This window comes from Balaenoptera ricei, chromosome 1 (genome assembly GCF_028023285.1).
Source record: "Balaenoptera ricei isolate mBalRic1 chromosome 1, mBalRic1.hap2, whole genome shotgun sequence".
Lineage (NCBI taxonomy): Eukaryota > Metazoa > Chordata > Mammalia > Artiodactyla > Balaenopteridae > Balaenoptera > Balaenoptera ricei.
The window spans coordinates 7,344,342-7,368,450 of NC_082639.1; the positions used below are offsets into that span (position 1 = coordinate 7,344,342).

A 24,109-nucleotide genomic window follows, 5' to 3' on the forward strand; every position below is an offset into this window, starting at 1 on the left:
AGAGCTCATCGAGGGTCCCGGGACCTCCCACGGCCGGGCCGCCTGGTCTGCGCATCCCAGGCTTCTTCCACATTCCCGGGAGCTCCTGGCCGAGTTTTTCTCCTGCCCTCTTCGCAGGCTCTAGGCGACGCTGGGGCGGAGGGAGGCTCTTTGGGCTCGGATGGGCGGGCCCTGCCTTGGGCGCCTCACCTGGAACCCTCGCTGGAGGCGGAGACGGGCGGAGCAGTTGGGACCACCGAGGGCTGTGCCTCAGGCCACTTTGTTCTGCCCCGCGTCTGCCCCGCCCGGGTGGGACCCCCTGGGGTCACTCTGAACCTCGCACTCCCTTCCTCCTCTTGCGCTCCACTGTGACAGATTGAAGTACGGCTGTGGACCCGAAAGAACATTCGATGGGACCTGGGACGTTGCAGGGCAAGAAGCGTGTGGGCCCGGTACCAGTCCAAAGTGCTTCCAAGCTAGCTCTGCTGCTAAGAGGCTGTGGGATCGGGTGCGGACGTGTGTGTGTGTCTGTGTGTGTGTGTGTGAGTTCCTTGCCCTCTGAGCTTCGGCTTCATTTACAACCCAAGGGAGAACAATACCCACTTTACAGTGTGATGCCTGGATAAAAACTGGAGCAAAGTGCAGGGGGATGACCGCGCTATTGCACGCACGCTATGCCAGCACGCATAGTTCATTGTAATGAATAGGTGTATCGTGAAAGTCCCGGGTTAACCCATTTATTTTCTAAATCCGACATGTGAGGGGAACTCCGATGGAGAGGGAGGCCCAGCGGCTGGGGAACGGCCCGCACACTGGATTTGAGCACAGAGCCAGGGCTGGCCAATTACTCGGGTGACCCCGGCTCCCGACAAGTAACACTGGCCCCTTGCCCCGCCCTTTCTGGTGATTCCCTGGGAACCCGGGAGCGGAAAGCAGTTTGGCGGACGACCGGCCCTGGCTCACTTGGCAGGTGGCATTTTCTATCCTCTGGTTACAAGGCAGAAGGGGGGCCAGGGCCAGCGTGCGCAAGCCGTCCGGGGTCCAGCGGCGACTGAGGTTCCCGACTCCAGGCGCAACCCCACCCGCCAGCAGGGAGCAGCGGGGGTCCGGGAGGATTTGCAGCGGCGTCCACGAGGCGCGCAGCGGACGCCTGCTCTCCAGAGCTTCGCCTGGCTGGGGCTGTGAGAATTTGCCGACGGTGCCCGCGCCGCCGCTGGCCCCGCCCCAGCCCCGGGGACGCCCCGCCCCCTGGCCCTGCCCGCGTCGGCCCGTTGTCCGGGCCCCGCCCAGGACCGCGCCCCTCAGCGGATGCCCCGCTCACCCGCTCCGCGCCGCGGGCCTGCCCTCAGGCCCCTGCGGGCTCCGCGCCGCCGCCCAGAGGCTCGCGCCCTCCCGTCGCTCCGGGACCCGCCCGCCGCGTCCCCTGGGCAACCGTCTCCAGGGAGACCGGGCCCCGCCCCCGGCACCGACACCCGGTACGGAGCCCACCTGTGCGGGCGTCTGCGGGGTCCCAGTGCACCCCCCACACCGCGCACGCCCCGCCCCGCCCCGCCCCGCCCAGCGCCGGGCTTTGTCCGCCTGGGGCGATCCGGGGCCCGGGGGCGCGTGTGGGTCTGGGGGAGGAGGCGCGTTCCCGGGGCGGCCCGGACCCCGTTGGGGAGGCCGAGGCAGCGGGCCGCTCTCGCGATGTGATTCTCTGGTGTGGGCTGGTTCATGCTCTCCTTTTCTGATCTCGTTGCATCCCTTTTATGCCTCCGGGGGGGAATCCGGGGTGTCCCGCTACCGCCCTAGATGGGAATGAGCAGGGCCCTCAGCCGGGCTCCGGACGAGGACGCGCGCCTGTTCGGGGCAAGCTGTTTACTTGTCAGGGACCGAGCAGTTGCCGCGCGCGCCCTCCCCTCCCCCTGCCCCCGATTCGGGACCGAGCATCCTGCGCCCTGGCCATTCCTAGCGTTGCCTCCCAAAGCTTTGCCCTTGAACCCAGAGGGCTAGAGGGCGGTAGACCCAGCTCCTGAGGTCCCGGCCAGCGTGAGGGCCAGAGCAAAAGACGTCCTCCCTGGCCCCCTCTTGTGAATTCTGTCCCGGCTCCCTATTTCCTGACCTGAATTCCTAAGGACTAATTTTTCTCTAACCTTTCATTCTCTCGGCTCCATCACTCTTTTTGCTTCGTCTCTCCTCGTTTCGAAAGTGCTTTCTCTACGATCCTGTCTCATTTCCCTGTGACTGAGCTGTTGTTTTTTGTCCTCTTGTTAATTAACTCCCTTGGTCAGAGTGGAAGTTATTTCTTTCTTAGCTCTTGTCGCTGACCTCCCGTTTCTCTGGTGACAGTGCCTTGGGAAGTGCCTTGCCATCCTCACCTGGATGCTAAATGGAGGGACCATCCAAGCCCATGTTCCTGGGCTCCTGCAGCAGGGTCCGTGGGGTATCCTTCCAGGGATTAGGCTGGCAGCCGGGAGAATTCCAGCTTGGACCTTGGGAAATGTCTTCTTGGAATGGCACCTTTTCCAACGGCTTCCTAGGACTGGGCTTTTTGTCTCATGGAGAAACCAGTGGTTTAGGTTTCCTGCTCTTCCGGAGCCCAGTGGGTTCCAGGCAGGAGAATCCTGCTGTGCAGGTAGCTGGGGGGAAGTGTGGGGGGCCAGGTCCTGCTGCTGGAACCCAGCCGCCTGGGCTCCCGGAACTCAGGTGTCTTTCTGTCTCTGGGGTCAGATTATTTCCAGGAGCCGCCCACAGTAGGGAAAGAAGCACCACAGATGCAGTGAGTGGGGCGACCCCTCCCCACACACCCTTCCTTTTCATCTCCAGCAAGCAGGGATGAATCTTCCTTTATGATGCAATTTGGGTCTTGAATGGGGACCTCAAGTTCACAGACCCGCTTTTTGCAGCCATTGAATGGAACTTGAACCCAGGCTTGTCTCAGATCACTTACTTTGCTTTCAAAAACCAAACAAAACAACAAACAACTCTAAAAATGATCTGAGTCATCTGTATGTATATGAATTCCTGCTTCGGGCACTGGAAATGTTCCTGTGGTTTGCTTCAGTACCACCAAAGGGAGCTGGGGGTGGCATTGACATAGATGGTGAAAAAGGCCCATCAAGCACAATGTGACTGGTTTGCAAAAAGGAAACCTTGGTGAAACAGTTGCTTTTGAGCTAAAGTCCTCTAAGAGAATGCACAGAAGTTTTCTGAGACTTTCTCTTTTTAAAGATTTCTTTCTTTCTCTTTTTTTTTCTTTTTTTTTCAGACACATAAGGAGCTCAGAGTCAGGCAAGGGCGGAATGACGCTCATTGATGCCAAAGCATCTTTAATCTGCCAGGCAGAGGGGCCTTTGCTGTTGGTCTTTCTTGGACCATTCCAGAGAGGTAGGTTGGGCAAAGGCAACAAGCCTGTGGGGGAAGAAGAGATGTTATTTTGTAGATAGGTTAAGAATTTGAATGGAATCCACCCTCTCTGACTATCTAGCCAAAGGAGAACTTCTCTTTAGGACTAGAATGCTAAAAGGAAGAGAGTGACCCAAATTTGTGCTTAGAGCCGATGAAGGGGGATGTGAACTAGACCCCAGCCAGTTTCCCAAGAGAGGGTTGCTGCTACCTGGGAAGGAAGGGGTGGCTGTGCTCCGAGGAGCCCTGGAGCCCATTATTAAACTGCAGCATTTGGTATTTGACTTGCTGTGTTCATGATGGAGCTGGGCTGACCTATTTGGTGAGAGAAAAATCAAAACCTTCTTCCGAAGGAAGTGGATTGGATTTTCATAACTTGATATTGCTTCTCAAGGAGTCCTTAAGTGGGGACATTCTGTTTCTCTAGAGAGCTGGCAGTCACTGTATCAGTAAGAGTATGCTCCTTGGAACTTCTGGGACATTAGCTTGGAAGCTGAATGTAGTCCCTTCATTGTGCAAAGAAATTGAGGTCAGAGACTGACACTGACCGAGCCTTGGCTGAACACCTGCCTTTGGTATCTGGGGGTAGCTGGGTATGATTAGCAAGTGTGCAGATTGGTCCCATTTGCAAGCCGTGTGGGTACATACATATGTATCCTGTGGGTGCACAGCACCATCTTCCTTATACGGATGCTCGAGCAGCTACTGTCATTTCTGATGGTTCAGGTAGGGCACGAGGTTACATGATGTCATCCTTGGAGGCTTTCCCCCAAACCCACCTCATTTTTTCTAGGTCTTCATCGGTACTTTCCAAACTTCTTTGTTAGTGTGGACCTTTTTAAAAAGATCAAAGTATTAAGCAGAATTTTAACCTATAAAGCAGATTAAAAGAGTGCCACTGTGGTACAAGTAGAGACTGGCCCAGAACTCTTCCCACTGAGCACCTGTCCTACTCCTGCCACCCTCTGAAGGCCTTGGGGTGCTTCTGTGGAACCCCAGGACTCCCTGGCACATAGGCAAAAACCATGGATTATGTAGACCTGTGTAGAGGAATTAGAGTTTCTTTTTCTGCTACACACCTGTTTACACTATCTTGATTTGTGTTTCAGAAGATGCCTTTAAATAATGATTTTTAACCCTCCTACTTTTTGATTTGTAAAGAATACCTATTTACTGTCGAAAGTTTACAAAATACAAAAAAATTACAAGCATCACTCTTCTATAATCCTACCCCCCCCCCTCCCGAAAGAACCATTGTTTCCTTGTTGGAGTATCCTCCCCGGAGAGTCTTCTGTGTGTGTATCTTTGGAAACTTGATTTTTATTTCTAGGTAAATACTATCATGAACTTCCACAAAAACATAACTGAATGCATGTGTTTATCTCTGCTCTGTTTCAGAAGCCCACTAAAATGAGAGTAGAGGAATAAAAAGGTATAAATCCTTAAGAAAACAGAAAATGATGATAGAGGGGGAGGGATATGAGCAAAACTTTTGAAAGATGGGAAGCAGGTGGGTGAAAGAAAAGCAAAGCTTAGAATGTTGAATGTCCTGGCTGTGAGGGAAGCAAGCTGGCTTGTACACACGACCCACCAAAGGCTAAAGAATGGGGGCCACAGAGTGTTCCCAACGATGGGGGCGGGGAGCGGGGCTGGAGCAGGAATATTGGTTTAAAGTGTGTGTTAGAGCCACAGACCCCTCTCTCAGGCCACACAGCCGGGCAGCTCCCTCCTCCACCCGCAGAAGATGGCTGGTTTCCTGCAGGCAGTATTGAACCAGAGCAGCAGAGGGCAGGGGAGGCTCTGTATTGAGAACAGGAAGATTCAGTGAAAGTTTGCATGCTGAATAGACAGACCCTCTCCTAGCTGGTTCCCAGAACATGGCAGCCTGGCTTCTACCCATCTTCCAGGCAGGGGCCTTGAACTTCTCTCTAAGGAACCCAACCTCATATGAAAATACGCTGCTTCTCAGCGACACCTACCAAGCAACCAGCCCTGCGCAAGCACCTTTCAGTGCCTCTCTCTTAAATTTGAATGGGCAGCCTGGATCGTCACACGCCGAATGAGTCCCCTAACATGAAAGACAGAGACCCAGAAGTCATAAACATGGTTGTTTTAAAAAAAGGCATATTTATAAAACAATAATAAGCTCTTGGATATCAAAACTAGGATAGTGGAAGTAGAAATTTCAGTAGAATAGAGTTAGAAGATTGAACAGTGAATTTCTAGAAAGTAAGACAGAAAGACTTGAGGGACGGAAAATAAGAAAGAGAAGATAAGAAAATTAGAGCAGTTTGGGAGGCCCAGTATCCATCTCATAGGAGCTCAAGGGAGAGAAATGAAGAAGGAAAAGTTATTAAACTCCAGGAAAAAAAAAAATCTAGAACTCAAGAGTTTGCATTAAGAATCTCTGTGTAGCACTCAGCCCAATGAATAATAAGATACACTACATCAGGGACTTCCCCGCTGGTCCAGTGGTAAGGAATCTGCCTTCCAATGCGGGGGACGTGGGTTCAATCCCTGGTCAGGGAACTAAGGTCCCACATGCCGCGGGGCAACTAAGCACATGCACCACAACTACTGAGCCCGTGCGCTTCAACTAGAGTGCCCGCGTGCCGCAACTACAGAGCCCACACGCTCTGGAGCCCATGCACCACAACTAGAGAGAGAAGACCCACACGCTACAACTAGAGAGAAGCCCATGCACTACAACGAAGAGCCCGCGCACCGCAACAAAAAGATTCTGCGTGCCTCAATGAAGACCCAATGCAGCCAAAAATAAAAATAAATAAATATATATTTTTTAAAAGATACACTACATCAAAGTAAAATATGTTCTATGGGACATCAACATGAACTTCCAAAAGTCCAGAGATAGAAGTTACTAAAAGCCAGCACAGGGAAAAGGGGCCACATACAGAAGATCAGAGAACAGAATGGCATTGGACTTTACAAAATCAACACCAGAAGCTACAAGACAGTGGAGCAACTCTTTCAAATTTCTGAGGGAAATTAATTCCCAACTCAGAATTCTGTAATCATCATTCAAGCAAAATAATAGGATGAAGACATTTTTCAGACATGTCATTTTTCAAAAACTTCACACACACACCCCCACCCTTTGTATCCCTTTTCAAGGAAGCTTCTAGAGGATGTGCTCTACTAAAATGAGAGAGTAAACCAAGAAAGAGGAACAAGTGGTACAATATGCAGTTGTCTCTTGTTTCTCATTTGGCTCAGCCACCCAATGACTTTCTGTATTTCAGCTGTTGTCTTACTTTGAGCCTTGGGAGTGGGGAGGGAGAAGAACACCTACCCCACCATGGGGACTGAAAAATACTCTCTTCCAAGCCTCCCCTGCAGCCAGCACCTGTGATGTGGGCTCCACTGATGAAATGTACCTATGTTATATTTTGACAGAGAAGAGAGGGATGAAACGTGTGTTGTTTCCATGGTTATGGTGGTGATAGCGGGGATGGGCTGCAAGGTTGAGTTCTTGGCACAGAAGTGGCAGGGGTACAAAGCAGCACCCAGTACTCAGTGGCAATACCAGCAATTTTGCCATCAGACATGATTCTGTATCATGGAGTCCACATAGTGTACTACAGTTATATTTCCTTTCTTGTTCAACTTTTTGCTTTTCCTGGAGTTGATAGTTGCCTCATATTTTTATTTGCTTTGTTTTCAATACATTAATCACTAATTCTTTCTTCCTCAAACTCTCCAACAGAACTACTAAACCCCTCACAATGCAGCAAATATGTCAGACAACCTGTCAGCTCCTTCCCTGCTTAATCGGTGAGAGTCAGCTTCTTTACTTGCAACCAAGAACCCTGACTGGTGGAGAGAAGGTGAAGGGAATTCCCATAATGATAGTGAAGAGAAGTTCCAATATCACAGTTGTGCAGCTGGTCTAGAGAGCAACTAGCCCAGTTTGGAGCAAGATGGCTGAGGGCCCCAGGAGGAATCTCTAAGAAAAAAATGGAGCTGATGGATTATCTGACATATTTGCTGTATTATGAGGATTTTATAGTTCTGTTAGAGAGTTTGAGGAAGAATTACATATTCACACATAGAAAACAAAGAAAATTAAAACCAAGGCAACTGTAGGAGTAACAAAAAGTTGAACAAGAAAGGAAACCATAGTATAGTATGTGGCCTAGCTTTGAACAATATTTACATAGTTATAATAATGGAAGCACTAAAGTTTGATTAACAAAAAGTGATCACATAACTATATCCAGGAAATGGGGGAGAGGATCCATGCATGTGTGTATGTGCAGGAAAGCACAAACTCATCTTCTCAGGTAAGAAGTTAAAAGTTGAAGATCAAGAAATATCAGTATAAACCTATTATTTAGAAATGCAGAGTTAAATACCAAAACATACAACTGAAATTGGGGGTGGTTTGTTTGGATATGGAGGTCATGAAATTGGGGGTGGTTTGTTTGGATATGGAGGTCAAGGGACTGCTAATTTTTTGCTGCAAGCCTTTTAGTTTTAATTAATTTTTAAAATTATGTGCTTGCATAACTTTCACAGATATTAAAATTTAAAAGTCATTAGTATGATGGCCACATCCACCCATAATATAGCTGTTTTCATTTTCTCTATGCTTTCTGAAATGTTTTGTCCACAAACACATGTTGCCATGATAAATATATGTGCATTATTGGTTTCATTTAACGTGGGGACTATTTGCAGTGCCGTGTCATTCTAATGACTACATTCACTCTTGTTGTTTGTGTTATCATTTACTTAGACATTTCTTTATTATTTTTGATTTATGAGTTTCACAGACAATACCACAATCAATATCTTTGTGCATATAGCTTTTTCTTTTTCACTTTTGAATTGCTTCCTTAAGACAGTTTCCAAATTCCCCAAACTACCAGATATGAGACCATGGATCTTTCTCTTGATTTTGCTGTGTAGTATTGGGGCACCCTGCATGGTTGCAGGCCCAAGGCCCCCCTGGGTACACCATGAACTGAGCATCATAGGAGATCATTGGGATAGAACTTTTTGTAGGGTAGTTGGCTTATTTTTTTTTCTGATGGCAGTAGCAGGAGTCAGTCTCTCTTTTTTTTTTTTCCCATATAGAACAGAATTTCCAAAGACCTACACCTCTGTTTCTCTGATGTCTGTCTTGGTTTTCCCCCACTGAATATTTCCTTTTTAAAATATTCAAATTAGAAGTTACTGTTCTATTGAATAATATGGACTCAAAGGAGACACATTTAAAATGGGAGAGAGTGAAAAAATAAAAGAAGAAGGAGAAGGAAAAAAAAAAAAAAGAAGTGAAGGAGGCAGAAGTGGGTAGACTAGGAAACCAGGGAGAAAGGTAGTTCATGTCCTCAGCTTACCTTCCAGGCAGACATTGGGATGCCTTCTTCTGCACGGTGTCACATGACTTTGTTATTTTGTCCAGTCCCATCCTTCACCCCTCTGACCTCTTTTTCTCCAGGTGGCAGGAGCTGGGGTGTCAGACAGCCCTCCAGACAAGCCCATCCTTCCTCTTCCTGGGATGGTCTTCAGGATGTCCTACTTGCCTGGACTAAAACAAAAACAACAAAAAAAAAGAAAGCATTTGTATCTTGGAAGAATAGCACATCTATCCTAAAACTGTACCTGTTGAGGGCCCTGGGCCATGCAGTTCCCTCTGGCCTATGGCCTCATTCTTTTCAAGAGGTGAAGGACGCAGGCTTCAAGGTTGGGCTGCTGGGATGCCTGCTCCTCAGCTCCTTAAGAGCAGAGGATTGGGGTGTTTTGTGGCCTGTAGGGCCCAACGCCTTCCCTCATTCATCTGCTCTGCCAGCTCTGACCTGGGGCCCTGGCCTCATTGCTTTCCCGCTCCATTCTTGCCTCCCTTCCTTCCATTTTCCTCACAGCAGCCAAAGCAAAGCAGTCTTCTTCATAAAGCGTAAAATCAGGCCGTCTCCGTCCCCTGCTTAAAACCCCCCAGTGACTTCCCACTGCAGTGGTGACAAAGCCTGGCTCCTCACCGAGGCTCCAAGGCCATGCAGGATCAGCCACTGGGACTTAGTTGCCCCAGTCTCCCTTCTGCTGTGGCTCCCATTACCTGGTCTTCTGCCTCAGGGCCTTTGCACTTCCCGTTCCAGCTGCCTGGAATCCTATTTCATAGATCTTTGCTGGATCCTTCTCGTCATTTGGGCCTCATTTGCAGTATCTCACCTGAGGACCCTTATCTGACCTGCCATCCAAAGGAGATGCTCCCTGCAAACCCGTTTTATCACATTCTAATCCTATACTCTCTGAAATCATCTTGTTTATTCAGTTGTTTCTTTTCTCTTTTTTTTTTTTTTTTTTTGTCTTTTCCTGTTAGAATAAAAACTCCGTAAGAGCAGGGATGGTGCCTGTCCCATTCCCTGATGGACACTTAGAAGGCGATCAAATAAATATTTGCTGAATGAGTGAATGAGCGAGTGAATGAATGAATAGGACTTGGGACCTTCAGCCTTCTGGGTCAAGGAGGGGCCCCTCATTCTTTTTCCTGAGGGTCTCTAGGAGGATGTGGTGGTTGAAGGATCTCCTGGCAGCCAGAGCAGGGTGGTGGTTTCTGGAAAGCTCCTCCGGGGTAAACATCCAGGAGATTCACCAGGTGGTGGGCCCTCCAGGTAAAGCATCTTCCACTCTGCTTCTAAAGCGCTCACTTGCTCTCACTTTCCACCTAAGTTGGGCAACAGGAAAAGTCCATTTCATTCTCCGTGGGAGACTGGCTGGAAACAACAGTTGATTAGAAGGCCTTTTTGAGGCTGAGAAGTCCTGAAAATAAACCCGGGTCAAGAGGCCCAGCGTGAACTCTGCTCTGTTCAGCGTGATGTGGAAGGCCGGCCCCTGGGGCCCCCTGCTCCTTGTCACATGGCTGCTGGTCTCGCATCCTCCCAGCCTGGGTGGATGGTAGATACTTAGACGGTGTGCGTAACTACCTTCTACAACTTTCTGTGACTGAGGCTCCTTCCCTTGGGCTAACTAGGTTGTAACTTTGGGCTCTGAAATCCAGGCGTTGGACAGACGTTTTGTCCTCAGGTTAAGGACATGAACATCTCTCTCTATACAGGTTCATAGGAGCCGTCCAGGGGGACCTCTAGACTCTTGATTTAGAATAACATCCGAAGGTACAGGGCACGTTTCGCCCAGGGCACCCCTCAGGGAAGAGGAGGTTTATCGCTCAGACAAGCAAGACACAACTTCCCTTCTTTTCCCACTGCCTGTCCCCTGCTGAGAGCGACTCATGTGTTCCCTTGGGAGGCTGTTCCCCAGGGCATGTGATTGCTCCCTAGGCGCCAAAAAGCCTGTCTTTACATTGACAAAGGCTGGGCAGTATCTCCCGGTCAGTGCGTCAGCCACATTTGTGACGGCCACTGGGAAGAGGCAGAAGTCTAACAGACTCGGGAGACGCCAGCCCAGAGCCCCAAAGTGGTGGAGTTTCAACAGGAATGAAAGGGATCCTTCGGCAGTCCTGAGCTTGGGACAAGCCATCAGCCAGCTGGTCTGCCAGCCCAGGGGGACTATATAGGCTGCAAGGTCACTCCTAGTCCCGAAGAAGCATTTGCAGGATTCTGCATCTGGGATTCTACATCCCTTGCTTGCCCTTTTCCCTTAGAAATAACTTAGGGCCCCCTGAGGCGTTCCCTGCTGCCAGTGGGGAAGGATGGTGGTGGCAGATGTCCTTTTATCGAAATCTTTAGAGAAACTCCTCTGCCGGCCGCTCAGGACTCAGGAGGTCAGACCCCTCAGACCTTCACAGCTGATAAACTGTTCTTCAACCTCAGGCCAGAGAAGGTGCATCTACCTGGGAATGTCTAGGAACAGCTCGCAAGAGGGCTGGTGACAGAGACCCACCCCCCCTCAGCCAGGATGACTGCTGCCGCGCCGCTGTTCTGTGGATTGTGGGGGCCGGAAGTGGGAAGGTGAAAGGAAGCGAGCTCCTTCTTGCCCAGTCTTCTTTACTATTTTATTAACGATTCAGATGTGGACGGACAGAGAAAGCCTCTCTCAAGATTCTGGATGACAGAGTGAGAAGGATTGTTCATGGTTCTTCTTTGGTCCATCCCACTTTAGTGCCTTGAGGGTGGTCGTGACCCTTACTTACCTTCCTGGCCCCATGGCTCCACATCTGTGTGCAATCTACTGATCCCAAATGATATCTCTGTGACCCCAAAGACCTCTCCCCTGGGCTCCAAACTGGGACGTTGCCCCTTGGCTCTCTCCACTGGGATGTTCAGTAAGCAGCTCAGATTCAGTATGTCTGAAATGGAGCGCTTGCTGTTTCGATTCCCCGCAAATCTTTCTCCCTTATACTTTCCCATCTCAGTAAATATCCACCAGCCGTGCAGTCTCCCAAGCCCAAACCTGCCTGTCATCCTTGTTCCTTCCCTCACTGTCCCCCATCTGACCTCCCCACCCCCGCACCGCCCACCCCGCCACCAGCTCGTAGATACACCTTGATTCCCTCCCTCTCCAGTTCCATCTCCTCCTCCAGGATCAAGCCACAGTCATCTGTGGCACGAGCTGCCCTACATTCTCGCCGGCATGCTTGCAGCCCTCCAGCATCATTTCAGATGCAAATAGGATCCGGTGGCTCCCTTTGCTAAAACGCTCTAGGGCTGTGCACTCATTGCATCGCTCCTAGAGTGAAAGCCAGGTGCTTCCCCTGCAAAGGCTCTGCAGGACTGGTCCCTGCTGACCTCCTCAGCCCATCTCATCCCCCACCCTCCCCTACGCTCCAGCGGCGAGGGCCCGCCTTCCCTTGGCTCAGGACGTGATGGCTCACGCTGGCCCTCTGCCCCAGTGTCCTCCCCTCAGAGGGGCCTTTCTCGGCCTCGCTGTATGCAGTAGCCCCTCCTGCTGTCCTCCATCACATCATCACTAGACACTCTGTCCTTCACCGCATTGATATAACGCGGGAACATCCTTCTTGTCTACTGTGTCTCCCCTACTGGTGTGTAAGCGCCTTCTGGGGAGGGACCCTTTGTCTCATTCACCACTGTGTTCCCAGCGCCTCGCACGATTCCTGGCACTTAATAAATACTAGTCGAATAAACTAAAATATCTCAGACTGAGTGATATATACAAAATGTCAAATCCAATAATACATGAGTGCTGATTATTTCCGTGAGATGAAATTACCAAGAATAATTGTGAGTCCCTGCGTTTAGATTCAGGAAGTTAGTGTTCCTGTACAGACTGGGAGATCCTGGCTTACTGTGAGAAATATCTGGAGGGTTGGCAGCCAGCAAACTTGGTGACGTGGCCACCAAAGAACTTTCGGTGGGAAGGGGAGGCGGGGGAGGGGAGCCTGATACACTTTTAGGCCAAACAAATGGGAGTTTGGTGACTAGAACATTCTTCTACAATTGGCCTGCCAGGCCCCATCTGGAGCATCTTGTTTTCTTGGAGTGCCAAACTTTGGCAAAAGAGTCTAAATCTACTCTGTAGGGAGAACAGAGGTGCTGGGGCCACCATCCAGCAGAAGAACCATCAGATAACAACTCCATGTGCCTCTAGGTGGCAGCACAAAGGACGGGGCTGGCTCTTAGAGGTGGGCCAGTGTCCAAGGGAAGAAATTTCTAAACACTAGAAGCTTCCAAAAATGGAATGTGCTGCTCTATTAATGGAAATAAATACTTTCAGCTGCAAGTGACAGAAAATCCAACTCAAACTGCTCTAAGTTAACAGCAAAAAGGCGGGGGTGGGGCGGATTTTTTGGCTGATAGAACTGAACATTCTAGGGGTAAAGTGTAGCTTCAGGCATGGCTGGATCCAGGGAATCAAAGGCTGTCCTCAGGACCCTGCTTCACTTTCCACACTGAGCTCTGCTTTCCTCCACGTTGGTCCTTTCTCAGGTTCCACCCCTCAGAGCAGCGGGTGGTCACCAGCAGCTCTTGGTAGATTTTCTATCTTTTCTGTTCTCCCAGGAAAAAGTCCCCAAAGAAGTCCAGATGTCAAAACCCATGGGATTGACTTGATAGTCACATGCCCATCCTAGAATCACTGTAGCCAGAGAGGTACGACAATTGGCTGGGGCTACGTCCCGTTCCTGCTTCCAACCCAGTCCCCGTGGCCAGGGGAAATGCAGGGCTCTGATAGGTTGGGCCTGGGTCTCAGGCCACTCCGGGAGCCAGGAGAGAAGTCAACCCATCTGAGCCACTTGGACTGAGGGTGGAATGAGTTTGTGGAAGGTCCCCAGTTCCCAGATCAAGAAACCGAAAGTTACCAGCGCCCGGGTGCCGCTTTCCCCCAGGGTAAACTGCCTTCCACCCGAGGTAACCCCCATCTCTCCTTCTGCCAACACAGACTGGTTCCACCGGTGCGTGTTCTCGATATAAATGGGATCTTGAGTACATACTCTTTTTTTTTTTTTTTTTTTAAGAATTGTTTCTTTTTTTAAATTTTATTTATTTATTTATTTTTGGCTGTGTTGGGTTTTCGTTTCTGTGCGTGGGCTTTCTCTAGTTGCGGCGAGCGGGGGCCACTCTTCATCGCGGTGCGCGGGCCTCTCACTATCGCGGCCTCTCTTGTTGCGGAGCACAAGCTCCGGACGCGCAGGCTCAGTAGTTGTGGCCCACGGGCCTAGTTGCTCCGAGGCATGTGGGATCTTCCCAGACCAGGACTCGAACCCGTGTTCCCTGCATTGGCAGGCAGATTCTCAACCACTGTGCCACCAGGGAAGCCCGAGGACATACTCTTTTGTGCCTGACGTCTTTCGCTCAGCTTTATATGTGTGAGATTCATTTATATTGTTGAATTGATAGATCATCCACTCTCACTGCTAATATAACATTCCATCGGGAGAGGAAACCACAGTTTATTTTTCCATTCTCCTGCTGATGAGCACTTAGGAAGTTTCCGTCTGGGGACTATTATGAATAGCGATGCTATACTCTTGTATGCTTCTGGCGCACATGTGCTGGCATTTCTGGTGAGTGTATCCCTAGAAGTGGAATTAATTGCTGGGTCGTAGGGCATATGTGTTCACCTTTAGTAGATACTGCTAAACGGTTTTCCAAAGTGGTTGTACCAATCCACATTCTTGGAGCAGTTCTAAAGCCTCGGGATTAGCTGACATCTGTGTCCCATACCTACTGAGAGCGACAGGTCTGGGCTTCATGGAGAGTTGGGGCTTGTTAGCAGCTGCATCCTGGGTGCTGGGCCCACAAAGAGGGAAAGAGTTCCCATCTTTCTCCTGTCCCCTCTCTGGCATTTGATTCTGTCCTGCCCACACTATCCTGAGTCTTCCTCTTTTAGGAATGAGTTTTTAATATCAAAGTGTTTCCCTGCATCCCAGATGGATGAGTGTAGTGGAAGGCTTCATTTCCACAGCGCCGAGGTAGCCCCATCCATCCCTTTGGCTAGAGTCCTGGGGAGTTCCTGCTGCATGAGCTCATCTTAGCCTCAGGACCAAGTGGCCAAAGATGCCTTCCTGAGCTTGGCCAAAGCATTGTGAATGGATTTTCCAGAATTCCTGACTGTCCTCCACATTTTGAGTCAAAAAAAAAGCCTTTGGCCTGGCTGTTCTCAGAAAGAGGAACCCAAAGTATGATGTGCTTTTACAATCAGAGGAAGTGGATCCCAACAGTGGTAACATGGTAGCACAGGGTGACATGCTGTCCTGCTGCTCAGAGCAGCTTCTGCATCTAACCAAGGGTGAGGCCTGGGGCCAGCTGGCAGAGCCACCAGAAGAACATCTCTCTCAAACTAAACACTTCCTTTCAACTATTTTTAAAAGTCATCTAAATCTCGGAGGATGTGACCCTAGGGTAAGGAAGTATTTGTCTAAAGAATAAAAATGATAAAACATGAAGGAAAAAGATTTGACTACATCAACATTCAAAACTTCTGCTCCTTAAAAAGACACATAAACAAAGCGAAAAGATGACTCGAATCAGATATTGCCAACTCACTCAAGCAACAAAAGAACTGAATCTAGAGAAAGTAAGAAACCCTGCAAAGGCAGTAAGGAAAAGACAACCGCACAGAAAAAATGGGCAAAATTTATAAGCTGGATATTTGCAGAAGGTAAACATTTTATGGATAATCAGAGAAATGCAAATTAAAACGAGAGCATTTCGCGCCCACCAGATAGGCAGAAATGAGTAAATTTGACAGTACCAACTGCTGGCAAAGATACGGAGATTAAAAAGTTAAGGATGGGGCTTCCCTGGTGGCGCAGTGGCTAAGAATCTGCCTGCCAATGCAGGGGACACAGGTTCGAGCCCTGGTCTGGGAAGATCCCACATGCCGCGGAGCAACTAAGCCCGTGAGCCACAACTACTGAGCCTGCGCGTCTGGAGCCTGTGCTCCGCAACGGGAGAGGCCGCGACAGTGAGAGGCCTGCGCACCACGATGAAGAGTGGCCCCCACTCGCCGCAACTGGAGAAAGCCCTCGCACAGAAATGACGACCCAACACAGCCAAAAATAAATAAATAAATAAATTTATTTTAAAAAAAAGTTAAGGATGTGGTTATACCTGTCGTAGGTTATACTTATGATCTGACAATTCCACTCTTAGGCATGTACCCTCTACCTGCACTGCCAGTATGGCAGCCACCAGCCACATGTATTTCTTGAGCACTTGAAATGTGGACAGTATGATTGAGGAATGGGATTTTTAAACATTTTATTTAATTTTAATTCATTTAAACGTAAGAATTCACACTCGATTTGGTTATTGGGAAACTTTTAAGTATATTTGGAACAACTTGAGTCTGTGAACCTACTTTTTTAGCCTGTTAATTGTATGAAATCTACATAAGATGCAATACTTCTGATGAAAACCTAGCGTCCGAATTGTCCTGTAAGTGTAAAGTACACACCAGATTTCCAAGACTTAACACCAAAAAAATGTAAAATATCTTGTTAGTAATTTTTCTGTACTGATAACATTGAAATGACCACAGTTCGGATATATTGAGTTAAATAAAATAGATTACTAACTTAATTTTATCTGTGTCTTTTTACTTTTTAAAAATGTGGCTACTGGTAACTTTGACATTACACATGTGGCTCACATTATATTTCTCTTAGACAGTGTTCACCAAGACTCTCACTTGTACACAAGGAGATGTGTGCAAGAATATACGTTGTAGCATCATTTGTAATAACCAAAATGAGTAGACACAAACCTTGAGGTTCCTTAACAAGAAAAGGGGGTAAATAATTTGTGGTTTATTTACACAGTGAAATATCTCCCAAGAGTTAAAATGAATGAAGTAGAGCTACACGTATCAGCATGGATAAATCTAGATTGCAGCGTTGAGTGACAAAAACAAGTCGCAGAAGACTCACTAATCATACAATGCTTTAAAGCATAGAAAAATATTAGGAATTGTTTGTGGATACATTTTAGTATAATAAAAGGATAAAAACATGCATGGAAACTATAAACAACCAGAATCCAGGTGGTGGTAACCCGGAGTGGGAGAGAGACTCAAAGACCTCTTACTGTGTCTGTAACATTTTGTTACTTACCAGGCAGTGGGTTTGGCATGGCTGAGATATTTCAACAGCTTGTTTGATGGCTAAAGCCATTTTAAAGCCATTTGGTTTCTGGTCAAAAAGTTTCAAAGAACTTCAGCCTTCGATCCCTCTCAAGTCTGGGGTTGTCTGCCCAGTGATCCTGCCATTTTCCATCTTTGCCGGCTGGTGGCCATGGTGAGGTCTCCCACGTGTGTGTGTTCCTGAGAAAAAATGATTTGGCACGGGTTTGTTGGTGATTTAAACTGGGGGCACTGCCGTGAAGGATGCAGACAGAGTGCCTGCAGCTCAGCCTAGACAGTGACCTGGGGCAGCAGGAGCCACAAGCCACCTCCCGGCTGGGACTCCATCCCAAGCTTCCTGCTGACAAAAGTCCTGACATCCTGTTTTCCAAAGGGTCCTATTAAAAGACTCACCCAGCACACCTTAGGGCCTCACTTTGCCTTTGCTTCCTTTGCAGGACGATTGGTATCCGAGAATTAAAAGAGCAGGATGCCCCCCGGGGTTGACTGCCCCATGGAATTCTGGACCAAGGAGGAGAATCAGAGCGTGGCCGTTGATTTCTTGCTGCCCACGGGGGTCTATCTGAACTTCCCTGTGTCCCGAAATGCCAACCTCAGCACCATCAAGAAGGTACGATCTTGACCTTAAAACTTAATCCTCAGAACTTGGAACTCAGAGAAACAGACAGATGGACTCTTGCAACTCTCAGATTTGAGATCCTTAGCTATGAATTTTAAAAGATATGGGGGGGCTTCCCTGGTGGCACAGTGGTTAAGAATCCACCTGCCAATGCAGGGGACATGGGTTCAAGCCCTGGTCCAGGAAGATCCCACGTGCCGCGGAGCAACTAAGCCCGTGCGCCACAACTACTGAGCCTGTGCTCTAGAGCCCGCGAGCCACAGCTACTGAAGCCTGCACGCCTAGAGCCCATGCTCCGCAACACGAGAAGCCACCGCAATGAGAAGCCCGTGCACCGCAATGAAGAGTAGCCCCTACTCATGGCAACTAGAGAAAGCCCGCGTGTAGCAACGAAGACCCAACACAGCCAAGAATCTTAAAAAATAAAATAAATAATAAAACAAGTAAATTAAAAAAAAAAAAGATATGGGAATTCCCTGGCGGTTCAGTGGTTAGGACTCCACGCTTTCACTGCCCGGGGCCCAGGTTCAAGCCCTGGTCAGGGAACTAAGATCCCACAAGCAGCATGGTGCGGCCAAAGAAAAAAATTAAAAGATAAAAATAATGTCCAAGAATTGTTTAAAAACTCACAGTTGAAATCCACCTAGCTTTCCAAATTCAGCTCCTGCCTTTATCATGGCACGTTTACCCTCCCTAGATTCCTGTGAAGGCGTCAGGGTGCTGGTTCCCATGGTGGCCTTTCATCCTCTCCGTGACCGTGCCATCATGTTTGAAACCACACCCCATCCACGGCCGCTTAAGAGTTCTACCGGTCTTTTGTCTTCAGAGCTGTCGTCATAGTCAACATCATCTTTGGAAATGGTTTTTGACTTTGTTGAATAATTTTCAGCATGGATTACTGAGTCAAAGGATGAAATATCTGGATGGTATTTGGTAGATCTTATCTTGTGACCTTTCAAAGGGCTTATCCCACTTGCAAAGTGTGGGATTTAATGGGTCATGGCAGAGGACAAGGCCTTAGCCTGGAATTTGAAAAGCTATACTAGGGAGCAGAAAAAAAAGGAGAGAAGCAATGGACCATCCTTGAGTTTTGTTTTGTTTTGTTTTGTTTTGTTTTTTAATCTTCCCTTCCTGGGTGTTTCTTTAAAAATGAAATTTCTTTTTTTTTCCATTTCAAAAGTACTATGGACACATTGAAATTTAGGAGAATAAGAAAAAGTAGAAGGAAAAAATCACCCATGATCCAGCCATATGAGACAACCACAGTTAACACTTTGGCTGTTTTCCTATTTTCTTTTCTATGTAGTGTTTTTTTGTGATAGTTCTGATTATGAATTTTTAAATCTTTTTTCTGAGTTAACATTATAACATCCTTTTCATGTTATTAACCTTGTGTAAATATCATTTTAATCTTTTTATTTTTTTGCTTACAGGACTCTACATGCACATTATTAAAATTCCAAATACCACAGAAATATAAAACACATCGGTCTCAGCAGTCTCACCTCATATCCCAGTTCAATTTCAATTTCTTTTATTTTTTTTAAGATTTTTTTTTTTTGATGTGGACCATTTTTAAAGTCTTTGTTGAATTTGTTACAGTATTGCTTCTGTTTTTATGTTTTTGGTTTTTTGGCCGAGAGGCATGTGGGATCTTAGTTCCCCGACCAGGGATTGAACCCACCCCCTGCATCGGAAGGCAAAGTGTTAACCACTGGACCGTCAGGGAAGTCCCCAGTTTCAATTTCTTAATATTTTAATTTATACCAGGGACCAGACAGTTAATATGCTAGGCTTTGCTGGTCGTATGGTGTTTGTCACAACTACTCAACTCTGCCATTGTAGGGCTGAAGCAGCCATAGACGGTGTGTAAGTGAATGGGTGTGTCTGTCTTCCAGTAACTTGGCAGACTGTAGCTTGCAGTAGTTAATACGTTTATCATCGTTTTTATGGGAATGGGCTTGAATTACAACTGCTGTTCTACAGCTTGGGGTCTTTTCCCACTTAATGCTGTATCTGGGAGCCCTGTGTGCGTTGGTACAGGTATCCTTAGATTCTGGGTCACATGCCTGTGCTATCCCTTTGCATTGATGGACCGTAATTATCCATCCCCCGTGGAAGAAAAATAGAGCTGTTCTCTCCTTTTCCATCTTCTCTGTGACTCAGCGGTGAGCACCTTTGCACTAAAACTTGGCGCCCCAGTGGCGCTCCTATGATCCCTGGGGACTCCTCACCCCGAGGCCACACACTGGACACAGCCCGCAGAGGCGTTTACGGCCCCCTCGGTGTGTGAAACTTTTCTGAGTTACTTGCCACCATTTAAAGATCAGGGTGATGAACCAGGAACGATTAGCTGGGTGCCTGGAGGTCAAGTCTGGCTGGCCATCTCTCAGGGTAGCCTACAGGGGAGACCGTAGGACCCACCGCTCCGCTCCAGATTTAGCACCTACCTGGCCCCCTTCATAGAAGGGCAGGGACGGAGACTCCCGGTGACCCTGTGGTCAAGGCTCAAGGGATGGAGAGCGTAGTGGTCCTGGGATCTTGCCTTTGCCCCCTTGTCAGGGTCGCGAGACCAGCCTCCACCCGCCTCCCGGCTCCCTGTGGCCCCGCCCACCTTAGGGGAGGCGCTGAGCGGCCACTTTCCCTCCCAGGTGTTGTGGCACCGAGCCCAGTATGAGCCGCTCTTCCACATGCTCAGCGACCCCGAGGCCTACGTGTTCACCTGCGTCAACCAGACCGCGGAGCAGCAGGAGCTGGAGGACGAGCAGAGGCGGCTGTGCGACATCCAGCCCTTCCTGCCCGTCCTGCGCCTGGTGGCCCGCGAGGGTGACCGCGTGAAGAAGCTCATCAACTCGCAGATCAGCCTGCTCATCGGCAAAGGTGCCCTGCCGGGGCCAGGCCGTCCTACCTCCGCTGGGCCTGCCCCCCGCCCCGCCCCTGCCCCCGCCCCCGAACCCCACGCTCACCAGGCTGCCCTGCCCCTCAGGCCTCCACGAGTTCGACTCCTTGCAAGACCCGGAGGTGAATGACTTCCGAGCCAAGATGCGCCAGTTCTGCGAGGAGGTGGCCGCGCGCCGGCAGCAGCTGGGCTGGGAGGCCTGGCTGCAGTACAGCTTCCCCCTGCAGCTGGAGCCGTCGGCGCGGAGCTGGGGGCCGGGCACCCTGCGCGTCCCCAACCGGGCCCTGCTCGTCAACGTCAAGTTCGAGGGCAGCGAGGTGAGCGGTGGCTCACGCCGGCCCGTGTGCTGCATGCAGGCTGCCGTGTCCACGGGGGACACTTCCCCTGTGAGACTCCCGGTCACCCACCGGCCTCCCCAGTTCATCCTCCTCCCAGCAACATCGGGTGGTATTTGTAGGGTGTCCATTGCATACGAGGGGCTTGGCCGAACGTCCCACCAGGCGAGTTCCACAAGGCAGAGTGACCAAGAGGCTTTGGTCCTTGGTCCGCTCATGCATCCAACAGGTATTTCCTGGTGTCGGCCACGTGCCGTCATCAGAGCCTGCCGTCGTGGAGCCCATGTTCGGGGGGCCAGGGGCCGCCTAATACTTGCAGATGGGCCAGCCCACCCGCTGTGCCCCAGAACCCCGTGGGCTCTTCGCAGGCGTGGAGGGCTGACCCTCCCTCCTCCCCCTAGGAGAGCTTCACCTTCCAGGTGTCCACCAAGGATGTGCCCCTGGCACTGATGGCCTGCGCGCTCCGGAAGAAGGCCACGGTGTTCCGGCAGCCGCTGGTGGAGCAGCCCGAGGACTACGCGCTGCAGGTGAACGGGAAGCACGAGTACCTGTACGGCAGCTACCCCCTCTGCCAGTTCCAGGTGAGGGCTGGGGTCCGGGAGGGGTTCCTGGGTTCCCTGCAGTCCTGGCCTGGGGCCTGGCGGGGTGGGGGGAGCTGGTCCTCGGCCCCTCTCGACCCCGACAAGCCAGACCTTGGGGGTCACGGTGAGAGTGCCCCCTTGCTGGGCTGGCTCTCCCCGTGAGCACAGGGAGGTGGGCGAGGGCAGGAAGGGCCAGCAGGAGAGGCCCAGAAAGCCTGGCGTGGGCAGGGGTCAACATGGGGCAGCCGGTCGTCCAGGGAACCGTGGAGCCGCTCACCCCGCCCCCCATCTCAGTACATCTGCAGCTGCCTGCACAGCGGGCTGACCCCCCACCTGACCATGGTGCACTCCTCTTCCATCCTCGCCATGCGGGACGAGCAGAGCAACCCCGCCCCCCAAGTCCAAAAGCCGCGCGCCAAACCGCCCCCCATTCCTCTGAAGAAGGTGAGCCGGCGCCTTGCCCTTACCCTGCCCTGCAGCCCTCCTTCCCACCTGTGGTCCAGCCCTGGAGCCTATTGGGCATCGCCCTGGACCAGCCATAGGTCCAGGGGCCCCTTGTCTCATGCCTTTTGGTTGCTCGGGGTTGAGAGTTGGGCCTCTGGGCTGGGGTGGACTCCTGTCTGTACTCCCGGGGCAGCCTCCAGGCCTGGCGCTCGGGCCGCCTGCCCCTCCTGTCTCCCGTGCTGTAGGCAGAACTCCATGCCCTGCAGCGCTCGGGGGTCTTGCGCCCCCTGGGGCGCCCGCGCGGCAGGTTTTCTGGTAAAGGATGGCGTTGCGGGCAGGAACCTGAGCCCTGCCAGAAACCTGCAACACCCTTGTCGCCGCGGTGGCCACGCGCCCTGACAGCGCCTGGGAGCGCGAGCCTCCCCTGAATTCCTCTGCTTTAATGCCCCCGCTTCTCCCCTCCGCCCCGCCCAGCCCGCCTCGGTGTCCCTGTGGTCCCTAGAGCAGCCTTTCTGCATCGAGCTGATCCAGGGCAGCAAAGTGAATGCCGATGAGCGGATGAAGGTAGGGGCTCCTGGGCCGGGAAGGGCCCGGGGAGTGTGTGTTTTTTGCACAAACACGGTGGCTGTGGCCTGGAGGGGTGGCGGAGGAAGAAGGGGGGGGGGGTCACACGAAAGCCACCCGACCCGACCACATTACCCAGCATCCCTGCCGGGGGTGGTTGTGAGCTGCTTCAAAACAGGAAGGGGGGAGGGGAGCGGGCCGGCCGGCCAGAGAGGACAATTCGGAGAAACCGGGCCCAGTGAGTTCTGGGTATTGACTTTGGTGGAGGTAGTGGCGCCAGGCCCAGCCCAGGGATAGAGGAACCGCAGAGCCCGGGAGGTGACAGGCGCAGAAGGGAAGCCGCTCCAGCTGGGCCGGGGCCAAGCCCACCTCTGGGTCGTTCACATGCCCACCTCCTCTGGCCTCAGGACAGCCCTGTGAGGTGCAGGTTTTCTCGTCCCATTTGCAGGACAGGAAACCCGGGTCCAAGGAGGTTGGGGCTCTTTGGGGAGCACTTTTTGGTTGGGGTAATTTCACAAGCAGGGCAGGCGTGGGCTCCCGTGGATGAATCCTGGAGGGGTGGATGGGGCAGCTTTCTGGCCGGGCGATGAAGAGGCAGGGCGAGATGTGCAGGCGGCAGTAAGTCCTTCCCTGCCGACAGGGGCTCACACCATTCTGAGCGGTGGGGGCACCCTTGGGTGCTTGAGCTAGAAGGACCCCTGGAGTTCCCGAGCCCCGATGGGGAAGCTGAGGCCCAGAGCAGGAAACCGACACGCCCTGGGGTCCCGCAGTCAGTGGGGAGCACAGCCCACGCCGCCCTCCCCTTCCCCCCAGGGCCACTCCTCCCCCTCAGGCAGCCAGCCCTCCCTTTTCCAGACCACCTTCAAGCACCTGGTGGGGGAGGGTTCAGACCCGCGTGAAATGAGGACCTTTCGGGAGGAGATTCGAGCCTTAGGTGGGAGGGACACCCAGGCGGGAGAGGGAGGCTGGGCCTCTGCCACCTGCCACCCGCATCGCGCCTTCCCCAGCTGGTGGTGCAGGCCGGCCTCTTCCACGGCAACGAGACGCTGTGCAAGACGGTGTCCAGCTCGGAGGTGAGCGTGTGCTCGGAGCCTGTGTGGAAGCAGCGGCTGGAGTTCGACATCAACGTCTGCGACCTGCCGCGCATGGCCCGCCTCTGCTTTGCGCTCTACGCCGTGATCGAGAAGGCCAAGAAGGCTCGCTCCACCAAGAAGAAGTCCAAGAAGGCGGTGGGTGGGGCCGGTCGGGAGGCACTCTGTGATGGGCCCAGTCCCGTCCCGCAGCCCCGGGGCCACTGCTCATCCCGTTCCCAGCATCCCAGCTGGCACACAGCCTGGGGATGGGGTCCAGGAGGGCCTGTGAACCCCAGCCTCTCCACACCGCGTGCACGCACACACACAACACACACACACACACACACACACACACACACGCTGGCCACCACCCCTGCCTGCCACGTGATGGTGCTGGGTTCCTGGGCTTATGAGCACAGTGACTCGGAATATCTGGGCCTGGGCCTTTGGTCCTTGCAGGAACCCGGAGGGAGCTCCCTGCTCTGGAAGGACAAATGCAGTGTCCTTGCAGGGAGCAGGGTGGCCTGAGTCAGCAGCCAGTTGGAGACAGAGTGGTGGTCGAGCACTGAGTCACTGGGCCCAGGATGTGACTGACCACCGAGCCACCCTGACTCACTCGTAGCTGAGCTGGGCCAGCTCCCTGGGGCCTATGTGGTTTGTTTGAGGCTTTCTCAAGAAGCCGAGAGGGGGATGCATCCAGGAGCAGAAGG

The 24,109-nt window shown here is 51.4% G+C and overlaps 1 protein-coding gene across 4 annotated transcripts in view; it reads left to right on the forward strand.

Annotated features, from left to right (window-relative positions):
• Positions 1-1,281: 1,281 nt before the first annotated feature.
• The window catches only part of PIK3CD (phosphatidylinositol-4,5-bisphosphate 3-kinase catalytic subunit delta), a 30,243-nt gene continuing 7,415 nt past the window's right edge, over positions 1,282-24,109 (forward strand). For 3 of the 4 annotated variants that reach the window (XM_059894828.1, XM_059894805.1, XM_059894814.1), the window contains exons 1-9: positions 1,282-1,454; positions 3,227-3,345; positions 17,322-17,494; positions 20,155-20,383; positions 20,490-20,719; positions 21,139-21,318; positions 21,613-21,762; positions 22,237-22,326; positions 23,334-23,555. In XM_059894828.1, coding sequence (XP_059750811.1) covers positions 17,354-17,494; positions 20,155-20,383; positions 20,490-20,719; positions 21,139-21,318; positions 21,613-21,762; positions 22,237-22,326; positions 23,334-23,555 — 1,242 coding nt within the window. In that variant the 5' untranslated portion in view covers positions 1,282-1,454; positions 3,227-3,345; positions 17,322-17,353. Of the gene's footprint in view, positions 1,455-3,226; positions 3,346-17,321; positions 17,495-20,154; positions 20,384-20,489; positions 20,720-21,138; positions 21,319-21,612; positions 21,763-22,236; positions 22,327-22,878; positions 22,945-23,333; positions 23,556-24,109 lie in introns of those variants that run through there. The other variant, XM_059894822.1, reaches the window with a different exon arrangement.